Here is a 21,998-nt window from a genome sequence, read left to right on the forward strand (position 1 = left end):
ATTGCAATGACTGTGAAGCCTTTCCTTTTAGCAGCATGGGACACACAGCATAAGGACTGAAGACTTGTGGGGGTGTAGTATACTCTTTTTTGGGGGGGAAAAAAAAGAGAGTTCTCAAAACAATTCTTAGGAAAAGTCCCTGCCTCCCATATCAAATTTGTCCTGTGCTGGTACCTTGTTTTCATGGGTACTGCTAGCACAGTAGCTGGGTGTGCTGGTGTAACATCTGCTAGCTTTTACTTGGTTTTGAAAGCTCTTGAGCTTTTTCTCTCCCACAAGTCTCATGTTAATGTGCCTTATATTCATGGCATGGATTACTGTGAGACTTCTGAAAGGTTGATTGAAAATGGGAAAGTGCAGAGGCAGCTCCTCTTAGTGATACGCTATCTTACACATCAAAAGAGCACAGATGAGAACATGAGAGATTGTAAAAACCCTCAGCTGGGAGGAGTTAGATAAACACTCACCAATGACCTGCCTGTTAAACTTTTCCAGCATGTGTGAGTCTGAGAGATAAAGGGAGCTATAAAGGGGGAAGCAGCTGGCAGGGAACCAGACCAAACTGACCACAGCTCCCAGGAGGTGGTGGCCCAGGTTTGAAGAGGTGCATTCCTGAGGAATCAGTATGGAGCCTGAGGAGTACAGACAGAGAGGTGAGTGATGCATGGCTCTTGCAAATAGCTAACATTTGCTTGTGGAGATAACTGTTGTAGGGCTGTCAGTGATACCCAAAATTCGGATGGGCTATATACTCTTTAAATGTGCACTCGGCCTTGAGACTTGGATCTCCTAAGGCAAAAATGTGTCCCAGGGTTGAGTTTAAATTAATGGATTTAGTGTCTGGGTAACTTAGCCTTTTTGGTCTTACATCTAAGATGCTGTGGGAAAGCCACAAAATGGTAATTCTGAATAAACTTGTGCTAAGGGGCTAGGCACAATAGGTTTTCACTGGCTTCACACCCTGAGACTGCAGTGGTACTTGGACTGTTCTGGAGATGGAGAGCCAACTTTGGAACAGGGCTGCAGGAGATTGCCTTAAAAAGTGGAGAAAGGGTGTAGAGCTATGCAGCTGATTTCAGAGGATGCAAAAGTGGGTTTGCTATAATGACAAGGAAGTGTAGGACATGAAAATTTAATTCCTGTGAAATACAGTTTCAGTTAATTTGTAGGCAAGAAAATCTAATCTTTCAGTAACCAAACAAACTACTTGTACCATGATTGGGTTTTAAAGGTACATTTGAACTATTTGATGATGGCACTGAAAAAGCCCTGTGAGCCTGTTTTAGAACATTATTAGATGGGACAAATAGGGTGTTGGAGGCAGGAGCTGGGAGCAGTATTCCGATGCTGTTGGAATCTCTGTCCAATGCTAAGGACAGATTGTGTGGAGTGTTAGTGTTTCCCTCACTGAAACTGAAACCACTGGTTTGCCTCTTCCAGGGAAAGAGATGGTGGATTACATTTGCCATTACCTAAGCAATGTGAGAGAGAGACGGGTGACTCCTGATGTACAGCCAGGTTACATGAGAGCCCAGCTGCCAGACTCTGCCCCAATGGACCCTGACAGCTGGGACAACATCTTTGGAGATATAGAGAAGATTATTATGCCAGGGGTAAGAAATAAAATATAGTCATGGCAGGAATAAGCCATTACTACTTGGGGTGAACACCAAATCCTGTGAAGGCACAGATTCTGCAGAACATTGTTCTAGATAAGTAAAGTATCCAAAAATGTAGCATGAATCTTGTAGATGTTATGTCCATAGTTGTGTTCCTAACTCCAATTTTAGGAGTTAGATTGTGAATGTATTTTTTAACTACTTTGTATATAACTCATATTTGCTTATAGGGAAACAAATTCAGCAGTATGAGAAAATCTTAAGCTTCACAATGTCTCTACCTGCTTAACCATATACTCTTAATTCCAGAGATGTGGAAACTGGGCACAGCAATGTGAAACAACTCTTGCCCAACTTCATGAACATACAAGGCTTGTCTCCTGTGCTTTGAATATAAAATTCTACTTCCTCTTGTACATGGATACTGCAGATTCTGCTAAGGGAATTCATATTACCAAATTGCATGTTTTATGTAAGAAGCTTTTTCAAAGCCTGTTCTCAAATTTTTTTGTAGATGTTTGCAGAAACTTGATCTGATGTAGGAGAGGCAATCAGATTACATGTACTTATGCTGGTGTCCCACACACAAGCTCATTCAGGTTTATAGGAGGGTTTATATAGTTGTAAAGTGCTGTATGTAGCTAAAGGCAACTTGTTGTTTGACAAAATGAGCAACTTTGTTGCAAGGATTACCTTTATAAAGATAAATATTTTGATAAATATTTCTGACTCTGGTCTTTCAAACATGGCACAACATTCTTTGCTGTTCAGAATCTTTGTCTGCCTGTTTAATTCAGATAAATGCTTTTGCTGTTATTTGCAATTTATCTGTTAATAATGCAGTGTTTTCATCTGCTAGTGCTGCTCCCCTGTTGATATTATCTGTGCAGCTCTCTGCTAGCAGATATAGAGTTGCATATATTATCTTACTGTAATGATTTTCTCTCACTTTAAACAGATAGTAACCACTACATCTCATGCAATATGAGATCTCATGCAATCATGAGATAGTAACCATTACATCTCATGAAAATTTTGTGACATTTTCAAACTGAACTTCTACCTAATTCTGTTCTAGGTAGTCCATTGGCAAAGTCCACACATGCATGCCTACTTTCCAGCTCTAACTTCCTGGCCTTCGCTCCTTGGAGATATGTTGGCTGACGCAATTAACTGCTTGGGATTCACATGGGTAAATTTTCTGGGGCTATTTTAGACATTCCTCTCCTGTGTGTAATATGCAAGAGCAGGTCTTAGTCATTCTTTCTTGTTCTTTCAGTAAAATTATTTGTTTTAACCAACTGTGTGTTGTTGCATAAATGAAAATTGTCACTTAAAAAAAAAACTCAAAAGAACATATAAGAACAAGCATTACCTAGTAGTAAGAGGTGAATGAAAAAAAAATATACTAGAAATGTCTGTTTTCAAATTCTTTGCATATCCCACTGAGCATTGTTCCTTGTCATCTAGTCTCAGTGCCAAGACTCTTACACAAGCAGTGTAAGCAATAGAGCAGCCACCATCCATGACTGCAGGCTAGATTGGGCTCCATTCCAGTTCTCCTGCTCCTTTGAGAGAACACACTTCCTATTTTTCCTCTTCTGAAAATAATTGTTTGATATCCTGGGCCAGAATATCTACGTATTTTGTATCCTCCTGCAGCAGCTACAGAGCGCTACGTGCTTATGACTCTGCACACCACAGTAGTTTCTAAAGCCAGTGTTTTCCCCAGTCCCAAAGTTGCCCAGATTTTTAGATGTGTGTCTCTGTAAGAAAGTAGAAGCTCATAAACCTATAAGAAATTGGTTGGTGTGGTCTCTATGTAGCTGTATGAGATTAGCTTGTTGCTTCTCTTAGCTCTCAGTTGATGAGGGATCAGTGCCCAAAGTGAATTACAGCCTGATTCTCCTGTTTGAATTTTTCCTAGGCCTCCAGCCCAGCCTGTACAGAACTGGAAATGAATGTGATGGATTGGTTGGCTAAAATGCTGGGCCTTCCAAATAAATTCCTGCACCACCATCCTGATAGTGTGGGTGGAGGAGTATTACAGGTAGGGGAGATTAGAGATGGCCTTATCAACATTTGTTTTCAAGTGAATTTCTCTTTGGGTGATAGTTTTCCTAGGGACAAAACCAACAAAATTTTCTATATGGCTCTGAATCCAAATTTGGCATTATTTTCCCAAATTTTAGTATTAAAAGTGGTAGATTATAGAATAGAAACTGCTATTGCTTTTAGTGCTCTGTTATGGACAAACAGCAGGTATTCTTGTGGTCTTTTTAAAGATAAATGAGTCAGATTTAATTTCTTTAATCTGTTTCACATCACCAAATTTTGCACTAAAGTGATTCTTGCAAAATTAGAGAAGGAATCCTTATCACCATCCTTCTGCCACAGTCCTTAGCCACACAAGAAGTTATTTTTCCTTTTTCTCCTGTCTACTTTTTGTCTCTGAGAGGTGCAAGATCAAGGCCTGAGCTGTTACCTCCTTCCAGAAGGCATAAGCAAGAGTTCCCTGGAATCAGTGCTTCATCTTTGTTATTATAAGGGGCTTTGATCATGTTTGTAATTTTATGGGAAATACTATGTTTTATTTGTGGAACAAAAGGAAAACGTGGTTTATTTACTCCCCAGAACTCAGTGCTGCACGTTAAAATATACAGCAGTTAAAAGGCTTTGTTTTGTGTTGCTGGCGTAGAGAACTGCTCATCAGCTAATGACTCTCCACTGCGTCAGAGAAAAGCAGGAGTAGGAATAACAGAGGGGGTGGGCAGCTGGGCACTTCACTGATTTCAGCAGATCCCTGGCAAAATAGCAATGCAGTAGCAGTTGCAGTAAATGAGCAATGTCTTTGCAGAGCACTGTGAGTGAATCAACCTTGGTTGCACTGCTGGCAGCAAGGAAGAACAAAATTCTGGAGATGAAGGTTTCTGAGCCAGACACTGATGAGTCCTCGCTCAATTCTCGCCTCGTCGCTTATGCTTCTGATCAAGTAGGTTCTTATGATTCCAAGGAAGACAAATTGCTTCTGTTGTCTCACTCAGCCTTTGCCATGTGAAGTCACATTTCTGTACAACACCACAAGAGTTCCTCACAAGTGTGGGCCAGCTCCCCTAGTGCTGCTTTCTGCAGATGGGGAAGCTGAATCAGTGTGAGGTGAGGTTTTTAGGGTCTTGGCAGTCCTCAAGAGATTGTTTCACATGACTGATTTCTGCACTTCCTTCCTCTTCTTCACAAAGCCTTACTCCAGGAGCTATGTGCTGAGCTCATGCTGTTCCTTCCCAGCCTCCTTCCCCTCAGAGACAGGCGTGCTCAAGGCACTGTTACCTAAATGCTGCTCCTGGCTGGGGGCTCCACTGTTGGCTTTTGCCAGCAAGCTTGTTCTGTCCTTGGCTTCCTGAGCCGGGCAGTTATAGTCCCCTGGGAAAACAGGAGAGACACTCGTGCTCAGTCTCTCTTAGTATAACTAAAAGGACTGTGTCTTGTGTTTTGCTTTATCCAGAAGTAAACAAGCTTCAGGGGATTTATCTTCTTATGGCAGGGAGGGGGGAATAAACTGAGGTTGATTCATTTCTAGAGGCTCCTTTGAGAGCTGAGTTATGACAAATCGCCCTCCAAACACAAGATGAGGGTGCCTATTGTTATATTTTAGAAACCAGTACTCAAGTAAATGAAGCATTCTTTGGAATTACATTGTACAATTTCTTACAGTTACTCACAAAGAAGATGCCTTCAGACTTGTATTAATAGGGATTACAATAAGGTCGTTATCTTTGTATTTCTTGCCACCACTGTCTTTCATAAAGCCATAACATACCACAGCTGTTTAGCCTCAGAACTTGAGTTCTTACTGTTTTTCTTATTTTAAAGGCACATTCCTCTGTAGAAAAGGCTGGCTTGATTTCTCTTGTGAAGATAAAATTTCTGCCTGTGGATGAGAACTTTTCCCTCAGAGGTGAAACTTTGAAGAAAGCCATTGCAGAAGACAGAAAAAAAGGCCTAGTGCCAGTCTTTGTATGTTCAACTTTCTGGCTGGGGGTATTGACATAGTGTTATATTCTCAATGTCAACATGAAATTACATATTAAAAATTTTCTGTTGTGTTAAAATACATTAGCTGAAGGTTCAAATGTGTACAAGAATTTCTATTTTATTAAATAAAAAGTTTTAATGTTTTGACTGCCTGCAATAAGCTGCCCACATTTAAAGTGTTACATCCATGTATTAAAAGAAACCAAATCCATTATAACAGATTTGTTTTTTTCTAGGTTTGTGCAACTTTGGGTACAACTGGTGTCTGTGCTTTTGACAATCTCTCAGAATTGGGTCCAGTTTGTAAGTGTCTGGTTTGTTTTTATTTTTTTTTTCCCTGAGTTTGATCTATGAAAGTATCTAGAAGATAGTCTTAGACTTTTTATACCAAAATGAAGGAGAGCTGAGTTTTTCAGACATGTCTCAGGAATGACTGAAGTCAGTACAAGACTGCAGTGATTTCTTTAAGATTTAGATTAGGATGCTGAAATACATTCTATTTGAGATGGATGGAATTTGCCAAGTTGATAAATCTTTAATGTGGTTATTCAGGAAATACAGACTGTGTGGTACTGTTGTAGGATGGACACATTAATATTTAATCTAGCAAAGGAGTTCTGAAGGTAGATTCTGGTAGGGCATCCTGTGGCTCAAACAATATATGTAAATTTGACATGGTTGCAAATTCTATTCCAGCATAAATTTGGACCAGCAGCTGCTGAAGATCTGAGGATCTTTCTTTTATGGGTCAGATTGTGGCTTCTATTTCTTGGCCTTTTTTTTGCTTGCCACTATATCTTTATTTTGGCTTTGTGCAACTGAGGGGTACTGGGAATTTCACTTATTGAAAGAGCAAGTGAGAGAAATCAAATGCTAAAAAGACTCACTCACATAAAATATAGAATAGTGAATTTTATTACAGAGTCCGCCTGGTTTCAGCATTATCCTATAGTTTGACATTATGGATCCACACTTTAGAATAAAACTAGGTTGTCAATTGCTTGTCTGTCTCCTCCAAAACACTGCACCTGGTTTGCAGAGAGGAGAGATTAGCATGCACTTCGATTCCCTACATCCCTTACATAACAACAATCTCAATTCCAACAGGTGATGCTGAGGGACTCTGGCTCCATATTGATGCTGCATATGCAGGAACAGCATTTATATGTCCTGAATTTCGATTGTTTTTGGATGGAATTGAATATGCAGATTCCTTTACTTTTAATCCTTCTAAGTGGATGATGGTCCATTTTGACTGCACTGGATTTTGGTGAGTATTGTCTAAACACAAATGACACCAAAAGGACAACTTGTAAATTGCAAAGTTTTTCTCTGCACTTACTTTGCTAAATCTAGTTCCTTCTGACAACCCATAGGGTTAAAGATAAATACAAGTTGCATCAAACCTTCAGTGTTAACCCTGTCTACCTCAGACATGCCAATTCAGGAGCTGCAATTGACTTCATGGTAAGTTATTATTTAAGTTGATATTTTATATTGCCTATAAAGTTTTCAATTAGACTGTGAAATTTTTCTCACATTCTGGAGTATGCTTATCTTATAGCTGGTCTTACTATGTAAACCAAATTGTACTGAGTTCCTAATGCAGAGAACGTAGCGAAAGTAGCAAGACTTTGCAGTAAGCTCTGGTCATGAAAATTAATTCTAAAATTGTTTTCAGATTGAAATACTTAAGATTTTTACATAGATGCAGATCCAGCCTTGCCTTTCTAATGCAAAGGGTCATTTCTGTGTATTGTGTTGCTGTAGTAATTCCTACTGATGCCATTTTGGTTGGATTTCTTGTATCTCTGATATGTAATAAAAGAGAGAAAGGAGTAAACAATGGAAAAGCCATGCGCTGAAGCAGTAGGAGAATGAATTACATTTTTTCTTCAGATTAAGGTATTCGTAGGAGAGCTAAGAGATATTTCACTGCAGATACATCTTACAGCAGATTTCAGTACAGTAATACAAAGGAATATTCACTGCCAATTATTTCTGCTATGATCTCACCCTAGTCCTGAAAAGATAATTGTTTTCTTGAAATCAATAGTGCTTTTCACTGGTGGAGAGATGGAGGGATGGAAAAAAGGATATTGAGTCCCTCTTGTGGTTAAATTGGATCCTGCACGTGATTGTGCAGCTTCCCTGAAATACTCCTTTATACGTTTCCTCACTCTTTTCCTCGGAGCAGGTGTTGCTTTGTCTGGAACTGTCTAGCCCAATATCAAATCTTGCTATTTATAGTTGGTTTGGGAAAATGTTCAGGAAATTACAGGAGCTGAAGCGATCACTAGCCAGTCCTAAAGTATAAATGACCACATATTAAATTGATTATGCTCTTAAATGCAAAAAGTTGTTGTTATAAGCTGGTAATTAATTTAAAATTCTATGCATATCTAAGCCATAAATTAAGGGGAATAGCCAATACCTTATTTTTGCAAATAATTGAAAAAATGGTGACACAGTGTTTCTTTGATGGCTGTTTCCTAGGCTGTTCAGATTTTCAGTAATATGACACTATTCATCTCAAGAGAGGTTTCTGACCTGAGTCTGAAGCAAGAGGTGGAAGGGGAACTCTCCTTTCTGTTGTTTCTGCACTCACTGATGCACAGCTCTGTTTTCACAGCACTGGCAGATTCCACTGAGTCGTCGATTTCGTTCTTTGAAGCTGTGGTTCGTGCTTCGTTCATTTGGGGTGAAAAAGCTTCAAGCTCATGTCCGACAGGTGTGTGAATTACCAATGTGTTGTGTTCAGTTCTTGGTAGGTGAAATTAGTGCACTCAGAGATGCAGAGATGAGAAACAGAAATCCTCTCACACACAAAGCTTGCATGTGAATTCTAAATGCGTGGTGGTTTTACTCTAAATCTGTAAAGATTGACTGTGTGGATAAAACATTTCCTGTCCCCTTCTTGACAGCACTGGCCAATGGAAAGGGACTTGGTCACTGCCTTCTGCACTTTACTGAGCCCTAATCTGGAGAAGCTTTCTTTGAGGTCAAATGGCAGCTGTTTGGGAGGCAGGCTGTGAGGAATAACTGAGCCACCACTGTGAAAATGTACAGGCTTAAGACTTTGAGGAGTGTAAATACGAGGGGTCACATTGTGGCTCAATGGTTGCTGCAAAAAGGACTCTAATATGAGAAGGCACATTCTGTCTTCAAACCTCCTATATTAAATCCCTATGTATAGGCCAGTTATTCATGTTCATTGTCAAGGGTTTGGGCAAATAGAGACAGACTTTAAAATTCTTAGCTTTGATGTCGTCTGTTTGCTTTTTTTCGTGCATTGGAGTGATGTGTTTTAGTAAGGAAAGGAATTCCTTTTAACTACCCAGTTTAGCATCTTACAAGTGGGTTTGTGACAAACAAATAGATGACTTTTTTTCCCCCTTAATTGTAGGGTACTGAAACAGCCAAATTCTTTGAATCCTTGGTTAAAAGTGACCCACTCTTTGAAATTCCTGCCAAGAGACATCTTGGGCTGGTTGTATTTCGCCTAAAGGTAAAGATTGGCCCTTTTGCACATCCCTTTGGAATGAACTGACCACAGCTGATCTCTCCCCAGACATTAATAACTGTGAATATATTTCCATTTAAGAATTTGTGATTGCTATTCTTAGATATGTTTGGATGTCACTGGAAGTTCTAACTATAGTATTTTTTTATTATTCATATTTAAAACAGGGTCCCAATTGGCTGACAGAAAAACTCCTGAAAGAACTAAGCCGTTCTGGCAGACTCTTCCTTATTCCAGCAACCATCCATGACAAGTTCATCATCCGCTTTACTGTGACATCTCAGTTCACAACCAGGGAAGATATTCTGCAGGACTGGAGCATCATTCAACACACTGCAGCCCAAATCATTGGCCAGAATTATGGGTTGCACTACATCAGTTCTGGTGATGGAGCAGGAATCCCCACTACAATAGTTCAGCCTACTTCTGATGCCATTAGCAATGTTCCTCAGCTTTACTTAGATGAAGGGAAATACAAAACACCTTCTAGGAAAACAGTAGTACAGCCTAAGAAATTATCAGTAAGTCCCAGTCAGTGTGTGATTAGTCAGCAAGTGAAAGGTCAAGAGGATCCTCTGGATGACTGTTTTCCAGAAGATGTCCAAAATGTTACCAAACATAAGTTAACCTCTTTTTTATTCAGTTATTTATCTGTTCAAGGCAAGAAAAGGACAGGACGTTCCCTTAGCTGCACCAGTGTGCCAGTGACTGGTAATCTGGAGCAATGTAACCCCAAAGCAGCAGCCACTGACAAGAAGGAGTCTCGTGCAAATGCCAGAGTTCTTTCCAGGCTGCCTGAAGACATGATGATGTTCAAAAAAGGTGCCTTTAAAAAACTAATTAAATTCTACAGTGTCCCAAGCTTTCCAGAGTGTAGCATTCAGTGTGGCCTTCAGCTGCCTTGTTGTCCTCTGCAGGCCATTGTTTAACAAGTAAGAGAGCTTGGTCCTTAGAAAGAGAACCAAAGTTTGCTTATTCACATGCAATACTACCTGTTCTTTTGTTCAAAATGTAAGCCGTGGCAATGACCACTGAGAAAATGCCTGTGCTTTTACTGGTGAAAACCTCATGTATTTATAGATTAAAGTGTCAAATAAATCTTGTAGGCCTATAACATGAAACCTTCTGTTTTGTAGACTGTGGTAAAGAAAATGCCAATTTCTACCTTACCAGTCCTGGTAATCCAGCTGGAAACCACTTTAGGCTGGAAGCACTTTGACAAAGTATGTTGGCCCCAGGAGGTGATAAACAATCCAGGTCTCTATTTTCACCACTGTGGTTCTTTTTGGTTTTTTTTTTTTTTTTTTTTGGAGTTGGGGTGATGTTGATACCTTGACTTAAACTCTCTAGACTGATGTGAGGATCTGTGTGTGCAGACAATGCCAACATCAGTTTTGAACTGTGTGGAAAGAAGGGTGTAACCTCTAAGAGATTTTGCTGCAGGAGGACAATTTTCCCAGAGTTAAACACACCAGCCCTGCCAGCCCCCCTGTTCTAATCAGCTGAGGGAGGCTTTGTGCAGCCATGTTGCAAAACAGTTGCCCTTGCAAAGCACCTGTGGCTTTTCTCAGTATTACCTAAGGTCTGTACATCCAAATGCATGAGGAAAGAGAGAAGGGTCTCTATACAGCAAACAAATGTTTTGCTACAAGAGACCAGTGATATATGTATAAAAAATTGGCGGGGGGGGGGGGGGGTGAAAAATCTATTAAGGAAAAATTTAAATTTAGGAATAGTACAGTTGAGTCAGGAAACATGGTGACTGATGGACTTAATTCTGGGAAAGCACTGCTAGATGCTCACTGCTTTCCTTGCAGTAGTTTCCAGACACCTACAGTCACCCTGTCTTGAAGGTAGTGCACCCAGACAGATGGATCTTCTCTCTGATCCAGAACTATTCCTAGGTTATATAAACAATGAGCCTGGTTAATGTCTAGACCCTTATACAAAATCAGCTAAGCTCATCAGCTAAGATATAGGTGGATTTGGAGTAGTTCTGCTTCATTAAGACAATCTCATATTCACACTTTATTTCTGCTAAAAAATCAATAACTATTTTTCATATCACTTTTAATAGTGCAATTAAATCTTCTTGTTTACACAATAAAGCAATAAACACACAGTCAGGATGGCAGTCCCTTTGTGCCTAGTCTTGGATGTTTAAATTTATATTCAGCAATAGGAAGTGCCCTGAGTTGGACACTTGTAATTTATAAGCATAATTAATGTGCTAGTGAGTAACAAAAGTGTGATAAAATTTTAGAAAATTACTGAAAGGCTTTTTCCTCACTTCCTGTCCTTTCTTCCACCTGTTTCTTTTAATACGTAATTTATTAGTATTTTATTAGACACTAAGAATATTTTAAAATATATTATGGCTTTTTGACTTGGAATACATCCTTGAAAGGATAAGACCTTTCTGTCAGCAGCAGACTAGTGTATTTATGCAGAATAAGTATGTTGGCTCTATGTCTTTCAGGAAATACAGGGCAGAGGGCACTGCAGTAGATGGGAAGAAGTCAAAAATGATTATGGAATGCTGGAATTCCAAAACACTGTTTCAAGGAGTGATTCAAGAAAGAAATTCGAACTATTGAGCAAAGATAAATAATGTGCATAAATTGCAAGGAGACTGTGGACCTGATCTCTGTCCTGGCTTATGGTTATCATAAGGTGCTACAAAGACTGATTGATCCCTTTTTTCTTACTAAATTCTTAACTGCAGTTCTACTACTGTGACATTCATTTTAGGCAAAAATATTTTTGGAATTAAGGAGGAACTGATATAATTGCAGTGATCCAAACCATCTATGAAGCACCTATGAGTAGTTACCCTGTGCAGACAATAGCTTAAATGCATCACTCTTTAACCACTCACATTAACACTTTTACCTGGGGATCACCTGGCTTGGGTTAGGATATTTTGGCTACATAACCCCCAAAACTCACACTACCCAAAACACAGGTCCATAGGTTTCTGGAGAACTCCTCCTTTTTGGTGTGCAGCTGAAGTGCTCACATAAGGTAAGTGTTTTCTCTATCCATTTTACCAGAATGTCAGTAATGGATTGCCATTACTCTCCTATGCAAAAGAATGATTAATTCAAGCCAAAACCTCCTTTGTTTTCCTTGAAAAAAGTTAATGTTAGTCTGTAGTGAAAGACTACAGACCTCATTAGAAAAGGTTTTTGTTGGGCTTCCCCCTTTCCCTTTAGGGTTAAATTTTCAGCAAAATGTAACAAATGTTCCCTGTTATTTAGTTAGCAAAGAACAAGAAAAGTTGTTTAATGATGCCTGTGGCATACTGCATAGCTTATGCAAATATCTAATGACCTGGCACCCTAGAGGTAAATAACCCCCAATAAACTTTCACTGAGATAAATTGCCCTTCAATAAACTTTGAAATCCATATTTTATTGTAGAGATAAGTTACTTTAATTACATAAGAACTATATTATTGAATTCAGCATAATTATTTCCTTAGTTACTTAATTATTTCCTTAGTTACTTAATTATTTACTTAGTTACAGTCCTGAAGCAAACTCCAGGAATTTCACATTTCACCCTTCTGACTGGACCTAGTGACCGGGGCTCAGTACTTCTTGGTTCTAAACAGCCATTACTGTGAATAAGGATGGCTTTTCCTTTCTTACTTTTAAAAAAATAATTATTTTTAATTTTATATTTTGTTATGTGCCACTAAAGGGACAAATTTCTTTCCTCTTGCTCAGCCTTCTACTGCCCTTTTGTGTCAAATCTGATACTTTCCAGCACAAGGTGAATGGATTCAGGTTGTTGATCTGCCAGGAAACTTTTTCACTGCAGGCTTTCTTTCCCTTTGCTGCCAGGGGAGCTGTGGCCAGCCCTAATGCAGCACCAGTGCTGGGTGTCAGAGCAGGGTGGGCAGGAGCACATCCCTGCACTGCAGTGGGGCTCACAGCTCCTGCAGCTGGGACCCCAGCCCCTGGGCTGCCCCTCCTGCTCCCACACTGCTCCCAGGGGCTGCAACACAGGGCACTGAGTGACAGCTGTTCAGGGCTGAAAATTAACTGGATAAATTTGGACTATCACTAGACATTAGCATTTTTGTAAGTTAGAGGGGTTTTACTCTTCTCCTGTAACAGTTACAGTTTCAAACTGGTGCCACAGGAATTTTTTAGAAGTTGCTTCACAATTGTAAATACTACAGAACATTTTTAGAAGCTTGATATGTGATGGCATATCTCCTGCCTGGGAAAAGCAGGATAAATTAGTAGACCCTGTTAGCTAGGGTCACAGACAGTATTTCCAAATTATTGCTGAATTTCCATAACTAATTCCAGCTTCCTGCTCAGAGTGTGTAGCAGTTTTGTGCTATGGTCCTTCAATGGACTTTCTGAAGAAGTTTTTCTGTGTAACCTTTTCTTCTTCAGTTACATCTCTGACTTTCTAACATGGGATGTGGCTTTAGTTCTGTAACTTCAGTAGGGAGTTGTAATCAGCAGCCTGGAGAGCTGAAACCCTCAGGTTTATTGATTGTGAATGGAACATTTTGAAGGACCTTTGTCTGCCTTATTATTCAGGGCTAATTTGTTTTAAAACTTGTAAATCTTCACACAATAAATACTTGATTTGCTCACCAGCTTTTACACAATATATTGTTTTTCTAAGCTATTCCTTGACATAAACATTTTCCACTGTTCTCCAGCTACATGTTTCTCACAAAGATTTTCTGCTCAAGGCTTTGCAGGTTTTGCCAAAAGACGAAGATATCTTGATGTGATCCACGAGATGTCACCAGAGGGCAACAAGTAACTGGAAGTTTGTTTTAAATTTAGATTCAGACTCAATGTACAGTTAATTAAGAGAAAGGTACCTAGAAAGAGAGCATGGGAAAGCCCAGCACTCCTCATGCTGGCTGACATAGGATGCTCCAGGCTGCAGCATTTTCTGTGCAGACAACCTCTTCTCTTTTTTCTGTTTTGTTATGGTGTAACAGGAGCCTTCACTGATCAAATAGGAATACACCATTCCAGCCAGCTCAAGGGACAATAATCGTACCCCAAAGCAACACTTACCTAATTACTGAGGAATGGCAGGGAGATGGGACTCAGACTGGATGGCTGGTGGCTTCAGTGAACCCTGTAAGAGGTCAGCTGGGTTTGTTCTTTCTTTGTTTGTTTCACCTGAGCATTCCCATGGAAAATCCCAGCTGGGTATTTTTCAGGATTGCTAAATTGGAGCCTTCAAGGTTCATTTTTCATTTTCAAATGTCCTTCTGTCACCTTTTAAATTAATGGCTACTACAGTATCTACTAAAGGCTTATTTGGAGATTTACCACAGTTTTTTCTCTAAGGTTTCAATCAGATGAGACAGGTTGACCTGATCTAATTAATTGGTGCTGCCAAAAGGGGTCATTCTGTTTCCCTGTCCTCCTTATGTGACCTTCTAGTTCCACTGCCTCCCTTGCTCCAGCTCTGATGCTCTTCTGACAGTTTAGTGGTGGATTCAGCTCACTAAGCCAGCAAAAAGAAAAAATGTATTTTTGGGGTGAGTTCTCTGTGAATCACTGAGTAGAACTGACTTATTGAGGAGTCATATTAGTACCAATACTAGGATTCATACAAAGGAAGGAATAAGGAAACAATAAACTTAATCTCCCTTCCCCACATGCCAACATCTCAAATTCTTCTTCTGTTCCCTTCCCACTTGGGAAGGAGTGAAAAGTATCTATCAACCAAAATAATTTTTGTAAATGTAAGAACCAAGTTGGCAGTCTGTGCAGAGATAAATCAATGAATCTACTCACAGCAGAGTTCAAGCCATTCCATTTCCCCCCTCCGTGCCTGGCAGAGGCTCAGGAGATGAAGGTCAGTACATACATGCTCTGGCACTACTGAAACTGTGCTTACACCAGCAGTTTATTGGTATTTTTCCATATCTTTCCCCACTTCTGGGGATGATGCTCACAAATCAGTAATGCATCAGGATTTCTAGTAGGTCAGGCAGGGGAGTTGACTTGCTGGTCCAGTTGCAGCTGATTTGACATCACTGGAACACTTTGCAATCACCAACCTTGAAAAAAGTCCCCTTCAAAAGGAGTGACCACTCGGGTAACTAGAATTTCCAAGGAAATCTTGTCTAGTGGATTACCCAGGTCCCTCCTAAAATCTAGAAATTCAGATGGTACAGGGTGCCTGTACTTTGCTGCATTTTGTTACAGCTCTTTTATATTCCTTTATGTTAATGACTTCGCTTTTGAAAGATAAAATGGTGTAACATGGCTGGGAATAAACATGTCATGACTCATTAGAGAAAGCCATATAGACGGTCCAGATTTGTGTGTTAAAAGTGGAGACATACAGGCCATCTGCTACACTCTACAGAAGATGAGAGGTATGTGGCTAGGGTAGCACAAAATGACAATACTATTACTGTGTGTGCATTTACTAACTGTGGATCTCAGCTACTCCATATCATGACCTGTCATTTAGCTCACTGGTCAGAGGATGGTATCTTTGATACTATGGTAGTTTCTAGGCTATTAAAGCTAAAATTCTTCAACTATTTTAGATTGAGTGGTGAGCTTAGATTTAGCTCTCTGCTTTTTTATGACTGGCTAAAAAAATTCTAGGTGAAGCTGTCTGAGTCACAGTGAGACTCATCTTTCTGTTGCAGAGGTGTTAGAAGCAACTGCTATGAAATTCTAGGAACAAAATTTTCATGTTTTGCAGTGACGTGTGAGAGATTCCTGGTGCTGGATGGTAACTAAATTCTTGGCACTGAGCCCATCCTCATCTTTCTTGGACAGATGTGGTTGGGATTCATCAGAGCAGATGTGCTCTCCAGGATCAGAGGAGGGAGCTGTCAAAGCTCAGGAATTATCTCCTCTCCTTGTAGAGAACCTCCTAAAGGAGCCTTTCTCAATTTTCTTTCATGAAGTTCAGAAAATCTATTCATCCCATGAATAGATTTTGAATTCTGTTGGTTCATTACAGACACAGTGAAGCTCATTCCAGAGCTACACCAGCAGAGTTAGCTGGGTTAGCTGTGACCCCAGTCACAGCAAGCTCTGCTCTCTTGTCTGCTGAGAAATTACCTGTCATCAACTGGAGTGGCCATGGGGACAAGAAAGGGTAAGGATTAAGCAGAAAGCTCAGCTGAGAATTTGAAAGTATTAATTTCCACCAAATTTTGACTTTGCCATTTTTTTTTCATTTATGATGGAAGAGTAATTGACATCCAATTGTGTCCAAATGCAGTGTTGTTTTTTTTAACCACTCACTTAAGCTTGACTCAGATTCAGCATAAAACTCCCCATGAATTTATTAAATCCTCTGAAGGAGACACTCAAATCAAATCCTCCTTGTATAATTTCCATCAAGGCAAGATTATACTCAGCAAACTTTTCAAAGGCAGTACAGTATGAGCAATTCACAGCTGCTGCCAACAGCAGCATCAATGACAGGGTGTGCTCATCAAAGAACAGTGTTTTCCTAGAAAGAGGGAAGAGGCTTTGCTCTCACAGACTGATTGCCTGGGCAGCAGCAAAGTGAATAGACAAGCTCTGCCATCAGGTTTAGTGTAAGGGTATTTTAGCCTCTTTCACATGAATAAACAACTTCAAATTATGAGGTCAATAGCTTGCTTACAGTTGCCACTCACACAATGGTTAAAGGAGCCAAAATTTATATAATGTGATATGGCTGCAATTCAAACCTGTGTGAGTGAGCAGAAAACTGAATGCAGTTGTTACTTCAGGGGCACAGCAAAGCTGTATTAACAATTTCTAGAAATATTCTTCAAGAAGGATGTGAAGCAGTTTTCAAATTTTAAATGCTTATGTACAATGGACTGTGTTGCAAGACCATATATTTGAGTTTAAAGAAATTTCAGATGTCCTAGAACCATGAAGTTCACTTGGCAGCTCTGAGAGAAAGTATTGTCACAGTACTGACCTTAGAAAATGTTGGCAGATCGTGTTACTGTATGCATGGAAATACCGGTCTGAACGAAATCTATCCCACCCAGTGATGTGCCTCTTGCAGCATGAACCTCCAGCATTTTTCAGTAGTCAGCACTGCACTGCCTCTGGAAATGACAGAGTATAAAATGTCAGGGATTATGGCCACCAAATCCTTTGCCTTCATAGAACTTCATTCAGCTCTGTCAGCTTTCTATAATAGAAACGTGACATCTAAGATTAAAACACGTATTTATATGTATGCTGCAACTCATCTTTATATGCACATACAGTGCAGCTAATCAGAAAGTAGATTTCTGCAAACTCAGGGAGGAAAAGAAATTAATGATTAAGTCAGTAATTTCTCTGATGTAACATAGTTTATGGTTGGCCAGAAGGACAGTGGAAACTCTTATCTTCCTGAAATCAGGTGGATTCGGTCAACAAGGACTATTTTATTTGTTCAAAGTCCCAAAATGGTTTTTGACTACTTTTAAGCCAAAAATTTAGTCTAACAGTTATCTCACTGTAGCTCTGTCATTGTGTTTTCTATTTCATTGCAACTTCTGTCTCCTCATTGGCTGATGTCCTGCCCTTCATGCTTATGCACCTCTCCTACCTGTACTGGCTCCTTGGCTCAGAGTGCACCTTACTTTTAGTGGGGCTACATAACTGTATTTCTCTATATCCCTTCAGTATTCCTGCTACTTGGTTCCCAAAAAAAGATTTAAATTATTTCCTAAGTTATCAGACATGCTTGAAATTCAGTGCAATGCATATTAACACTGATATATTATTTTGAATTTTACACGTTGAAACGTATTTTTAATTGCATTTTTCAGTTAATTTTAAAAGAAATTTTAACAAATAGATATTGATCTATTGCTACCTAAACTTCCTGTAGAAAACATCTACAAAAGTCATCTACTTTCACCAAAGGAGGTTTGATTTCTCAGAGACAAGGAAGGTTTTGGCCTTGCTTCCAGGAACATGAGGTTACATGGCCATAGGCTGTGTATGTGCATCTATATGTGTCTGTTCTCTCCTTCCCCTCCCTGCAACTTGAACCTGCTGGCTGCTTTCAGGCACATTTGGGAAAGGGTCAGAGGTCTCACTGGTATGAAGTTTCTATGAGTTTCATGACAATTGCTAGCTGGATAGGGATAAAGAGACCCCTTAAAAGCCCTAGCAAAAGGGGACAGAGCTATTAGATACCAGTGTAACTGCATAATGAAGGTTCCTTATAAACTCTAATCTCTGATTGTAGTAAATGTGAATTAAGAAAATATTAGTTTATGTTTCTGATTTAGCATTTACCATATGAATTGTATGAAAATATAGGAGATCAGTTTCATCTTTGTTCTTGTGCTCATAGGGGTGTTCTATTCTGCAGTCAAAACTCCATTGTAGCAGATCGTGTCAGTCTGATGGACAATTTGGCATTAGCATGTCACACAAGTAGGAGCAGAAAATCTTTGAAGAAGTATCCAGAACTGGGATGTGGGGAAAACTACAGGATCCTTCAAAAACTATAAAAGGTAAATAGGCAGAAACTATGTAGAGTTTGTTATGAAGTTTAAACATTAAATGGAATTTGGTGAAGCTGGGATTAGGGAGAAAGAATTTCCTGCCATTTTATGTATGTAGCTTGTTTAATTGGATAAATTTAATTTTCTCTTTCGATTGTGAAGAATGATAAAGCAAGATTTGTATTATTAAATTAGAATAGAAATATCTTTCAAAGTACTTTGACAATAGTACACTGCTTTAGTTATATAACAAGTCACAAGTTAAAGATATTTTAAATTAGATAAATTGTTTTAATTGTGTATAACAATAATTTTACTGTTTCTAGAGTTCAGAGTTAACTACAAAATTATAAGGTTAAAGGAGGGAGGAAAAGTAATTTTAATGTTTTGAGGTGCACTTATTCTTTTCATTTGGAACAGTTCAGACTTTTGAACTTCAGGAAGTTTGAAACTTGCTTTCTAAGAAGCATACTGAATTCTTCTGTGTTGTTTCTGATAGCTAACAGATAAGATTTGCTGGGCCAAATTCTCTTCTTGGGGGTGATAGTCTGTTGGAATTTAGCAAGCAGTATCCTTGACAAGGCAGTAGAAGGAAGGAATTGAAGCCTCTTATGTTTATATTTTTGAGCAGATTAAGTTTCTGTAAGTAACATAAAAACTGTTGAGTAGATGTAAATGTTAAGATCAGCTAATACTAGACTTGCCAATTTTTTAAAGTCACTAATACAGCAGTAATACTGGCCAGAAAGGGTAAGCTGTCCCTTAGCTTTAAATATCATATCTCCCAAGTCACATGTGTTGCTTTACCACACTACAAATCAAAACAACAATTGAGGACTTCAGTTACTGGGCAGATGGAAATCCATGTCTAAGTAGTAATAAAATCCATTGAGACTTCTGTTTCTCTAATAGAGATGTGTTAGAGATAAGATAGGTGTAGCTAAGACAAGATACTGTCCTAAAACATAGATGAGTTTATACTTTGAACTTCAGTAACTCTGGTTTTGTTGTCAAGGGTGACTTCTCTCTGCTATGTCTCCTGTTACTTTTTCTAGTTCTGTAGTTTTAAACTTGATTTTTACTACTTTGTGTCTTACTCTCTCATGCTGCTGGGCTAGCTCTTCAATAGCTGAAACAACACTTTTAAATGCATTACCTATTTGTCAGAATGAGGGGGGTTTACATAAGCCATTCAAAGCATCTTGTGTCATTTAAAAATGATGGATTGACTATTACAAAACCTGCATAGACTCTCCTTAAAAACATCCATAACTTGCTAATTAATATTATAGGCCAACAGCAACAGAAATGTGAAGCTCTTTCTTCTGCTTCAAATTAAAATTCTGTACTAAGGTGAGGTTTGCAGAGGAAGGGACTATCTTTACTAGATCAGCACATAATTTTCAAATAATTGGCAGGCTTTTGGTTAGTGAGGTGAGCTTTCAAGGTGTTACAATAATCCTAGCAATTTTGTGTAATAACACTAACCATGTGATCTTTATAAAAAGATTTTTGATCTGAAAAGCTCCGGGCCTGCTTAGACAACTACATGTTTACAGAAACTTCTTGTATTTGAATGAATGAACTTGACTTTCTCTAAATTTGAATAATCATTATTGGCATTGTGCTCCTTGATTTATGTCTCTATTAAAATGTACACTGCTAGATCAAGTCCTTGTGGAAGCAGAGGAATAAAGAGCTGCCTACCATACAAAAAGCAAGAGGACTCTGGTTTTGATGCCAGAGGGAGCTGTAAGGAATGACACTTTCACACACCACAAATGGAAACTGCTGGTGCCTGTATTTGATGTTTAAGGAATAAAAAGATGTAAGCAAAGAAACAATAAGTAAATGCTTAAGGAGACAAATGAGGTTTTGTTCCCAGTGATCCAGAAGATGGTCAAGTGAGGACAGAAGCGTAGTGACACCTCTAGAGTGCACTGTGGATGGTTAGGGCAGGCTGGGGCTCAGTCTGGTATAAAGGCTGGGAGGAAAATGCTATTTACCACAAATAAAGGCTTCATGGTCAGACTGCAAATGTGACAGTAAGGAAAAGGAAAAAAAATCTGCTTTGATTTTACTTAGGTGAAGATTGGCTTGTATCCATGAGAAGCTAAAAAAGGAAGAGAGACCAATGAGATATGGGAAAGAACGTTTCCACTAAAAATAATTCTGAGCAGAACAAATGCAACCCAGAAGAAAAAATTTTAAATATGTTAGAGCATTCAGCAAAAACTAGTTGCAGTGATGGTGAGGACTCCATAAAGCATCAGACCTATATAGTAAGTGGGGAAAGAAGTGTTGTGCAGAGTCAGAAAAACTATGTAAACTGAGTTGATAAAGAATGATTCAAAGGTCCAAAACTAGCTGATAAGTTGAAAAGGACAGAAAAGGAAGCAAGACCTTTGGATTTAGCCACAAGCCAATCATTAATTTTTTTAGGTCAATGTAAGTAGAGTGACCTTAGCAAAATCAACTGAATCAAAAAGCAAGAATCTGAGCAGAACTAGCATAAACTTCAATAGCATCAAGAACATTTCTTTTTGAAACTTGAAGAAATAATCCCAGTGTACTTTTTGGTATAAGAACAGTGTTTGATGCAATTATGTTACAAATGAGTCCTAACAAGCTGAGTGAGTTATGAGAAAATTCTGCAGTTGTATGAAGCTGGGTAATGCATACTTGGTATTATGCCAATTAAAGTAATTAACTTTTCTCTGAGAACTGTGTAAGTTCATGGAGAACTCATACTGTATTATTTGTCTTGGGAAACTGTAGTGTTTACATGTGTCAAAAAGACAAACTTCTGAATGAATAATTACCTAGTTGGATAAAACATAGTTACTTGTGTATCTAAGGCATGTAAAAACTGTGGCTGATTTGCTATTTGCTGTATTCTAAAACCACAGATTATGTTTTAATGTATGTAACCACTAGTGATATTTACCTTTTCCTCCTACCAATATGTGTGCTGAGTTCACCAGCACTACCTGCAATTGTGCATGTAGAAATACTGTTAAATATTGTGTCTGTTCAAGCCGTGCCCCACTGTAGGGGCTCTGGAGAGCAGAGCATAGGCTGGAGGAATATTGAGCAAGTCACTGCATGGATGATAAAGGCAGAACCAAAAATCATGTTGGGAGAAAGACACAGATACAGAGTCATTTGGATAAGAGTGATTTTTGGTATGTCTGCTTTTTACATAGCAAAGTGAAATTATTTAAAGCGAACTTACGTGCAAAGTAGAGAAAATGCAGAATAGGCTAATTGGGATATGCTAAATGTAAGTAGAGCTGGTTGCAAACACATTTCTTGTTGTAGACTGTTTCTGTTGAGATAGAGGTATTTTTGA

At 39.0% G+C, this 21,998-nt stretch overlaps 1 protein-coding gene across 1 annotated transcript; it reads left to right on the plus strand.

Annotated features, from left to right (window-relative positions):
- The first annotated feature begins 625 nt into the window (after positions 1–625).
- HDC (histidine decarboxylase) lies at positions 626–10,280 on the plus strand. Its single transcript, XM_031505728.2, has 12 exons — positions 626–653; positions 1,441–1,613; positions 2,698–2,811; positions 3,547–3,669; positions 4,477–4,611; positions 5,490–5,633; positions 5,888–5,954; positions 6,759–6,921; positions 7,028–7,118; positions 8,284–8,382; positions 9,058–9,159; positions 9,342–10,280. Exons 1-12 carry the CDS (start codon positions 626–628, stop codon positions 10,101–10,103), a joined length of 2,001 nt encoding a protein of 666 aa, XP_031361588.2. The 3' UTR covers positions 10,104–10,280.
- The last annotated feature ends 11,718 nt before the right edge of the window (positions 10,281–21,998 follow it).

This window comes from Lonchura striata, chromosome 11, assembly GCF_046129695.1.
Source record: "Lonchura striata isolate bLonStr1 chromosome 11, bLonStr1.mat, whole genome shotgun sequence".
Lineage (NCBI taxonomy): Eukaryota > Metazoa > Chordata > Aves > Passeriformes > Estrildidae > Lonchura > Lonchura striata.

What these genes read in the sequence shown, in the direction of transcription:
- HDC (XM_031505728.2), top strand. Translation starts at nt 626, where the DNA reads ATGGAGCCTGAGGAGTACAGACAGAGAG. An exon ending in AGAAGATTATTATGCCAGGG is followed by an intron (nt 1,614 to 2,697) that starts GTAAGAAATAAA and finishes ATTCTGTTCTAG; the next exon opens with GTAGTCCATTGGCAAAGTCC. An exon ending in CTCAGAATTGGGTCCAGTTT is followed by an intron (nt 5,955 to 6,758) that starts GTAAGTGTCTGG and finishes CAATTCCAACAG; the next exon opens with GTGATGCTGAGGGACTCTGG.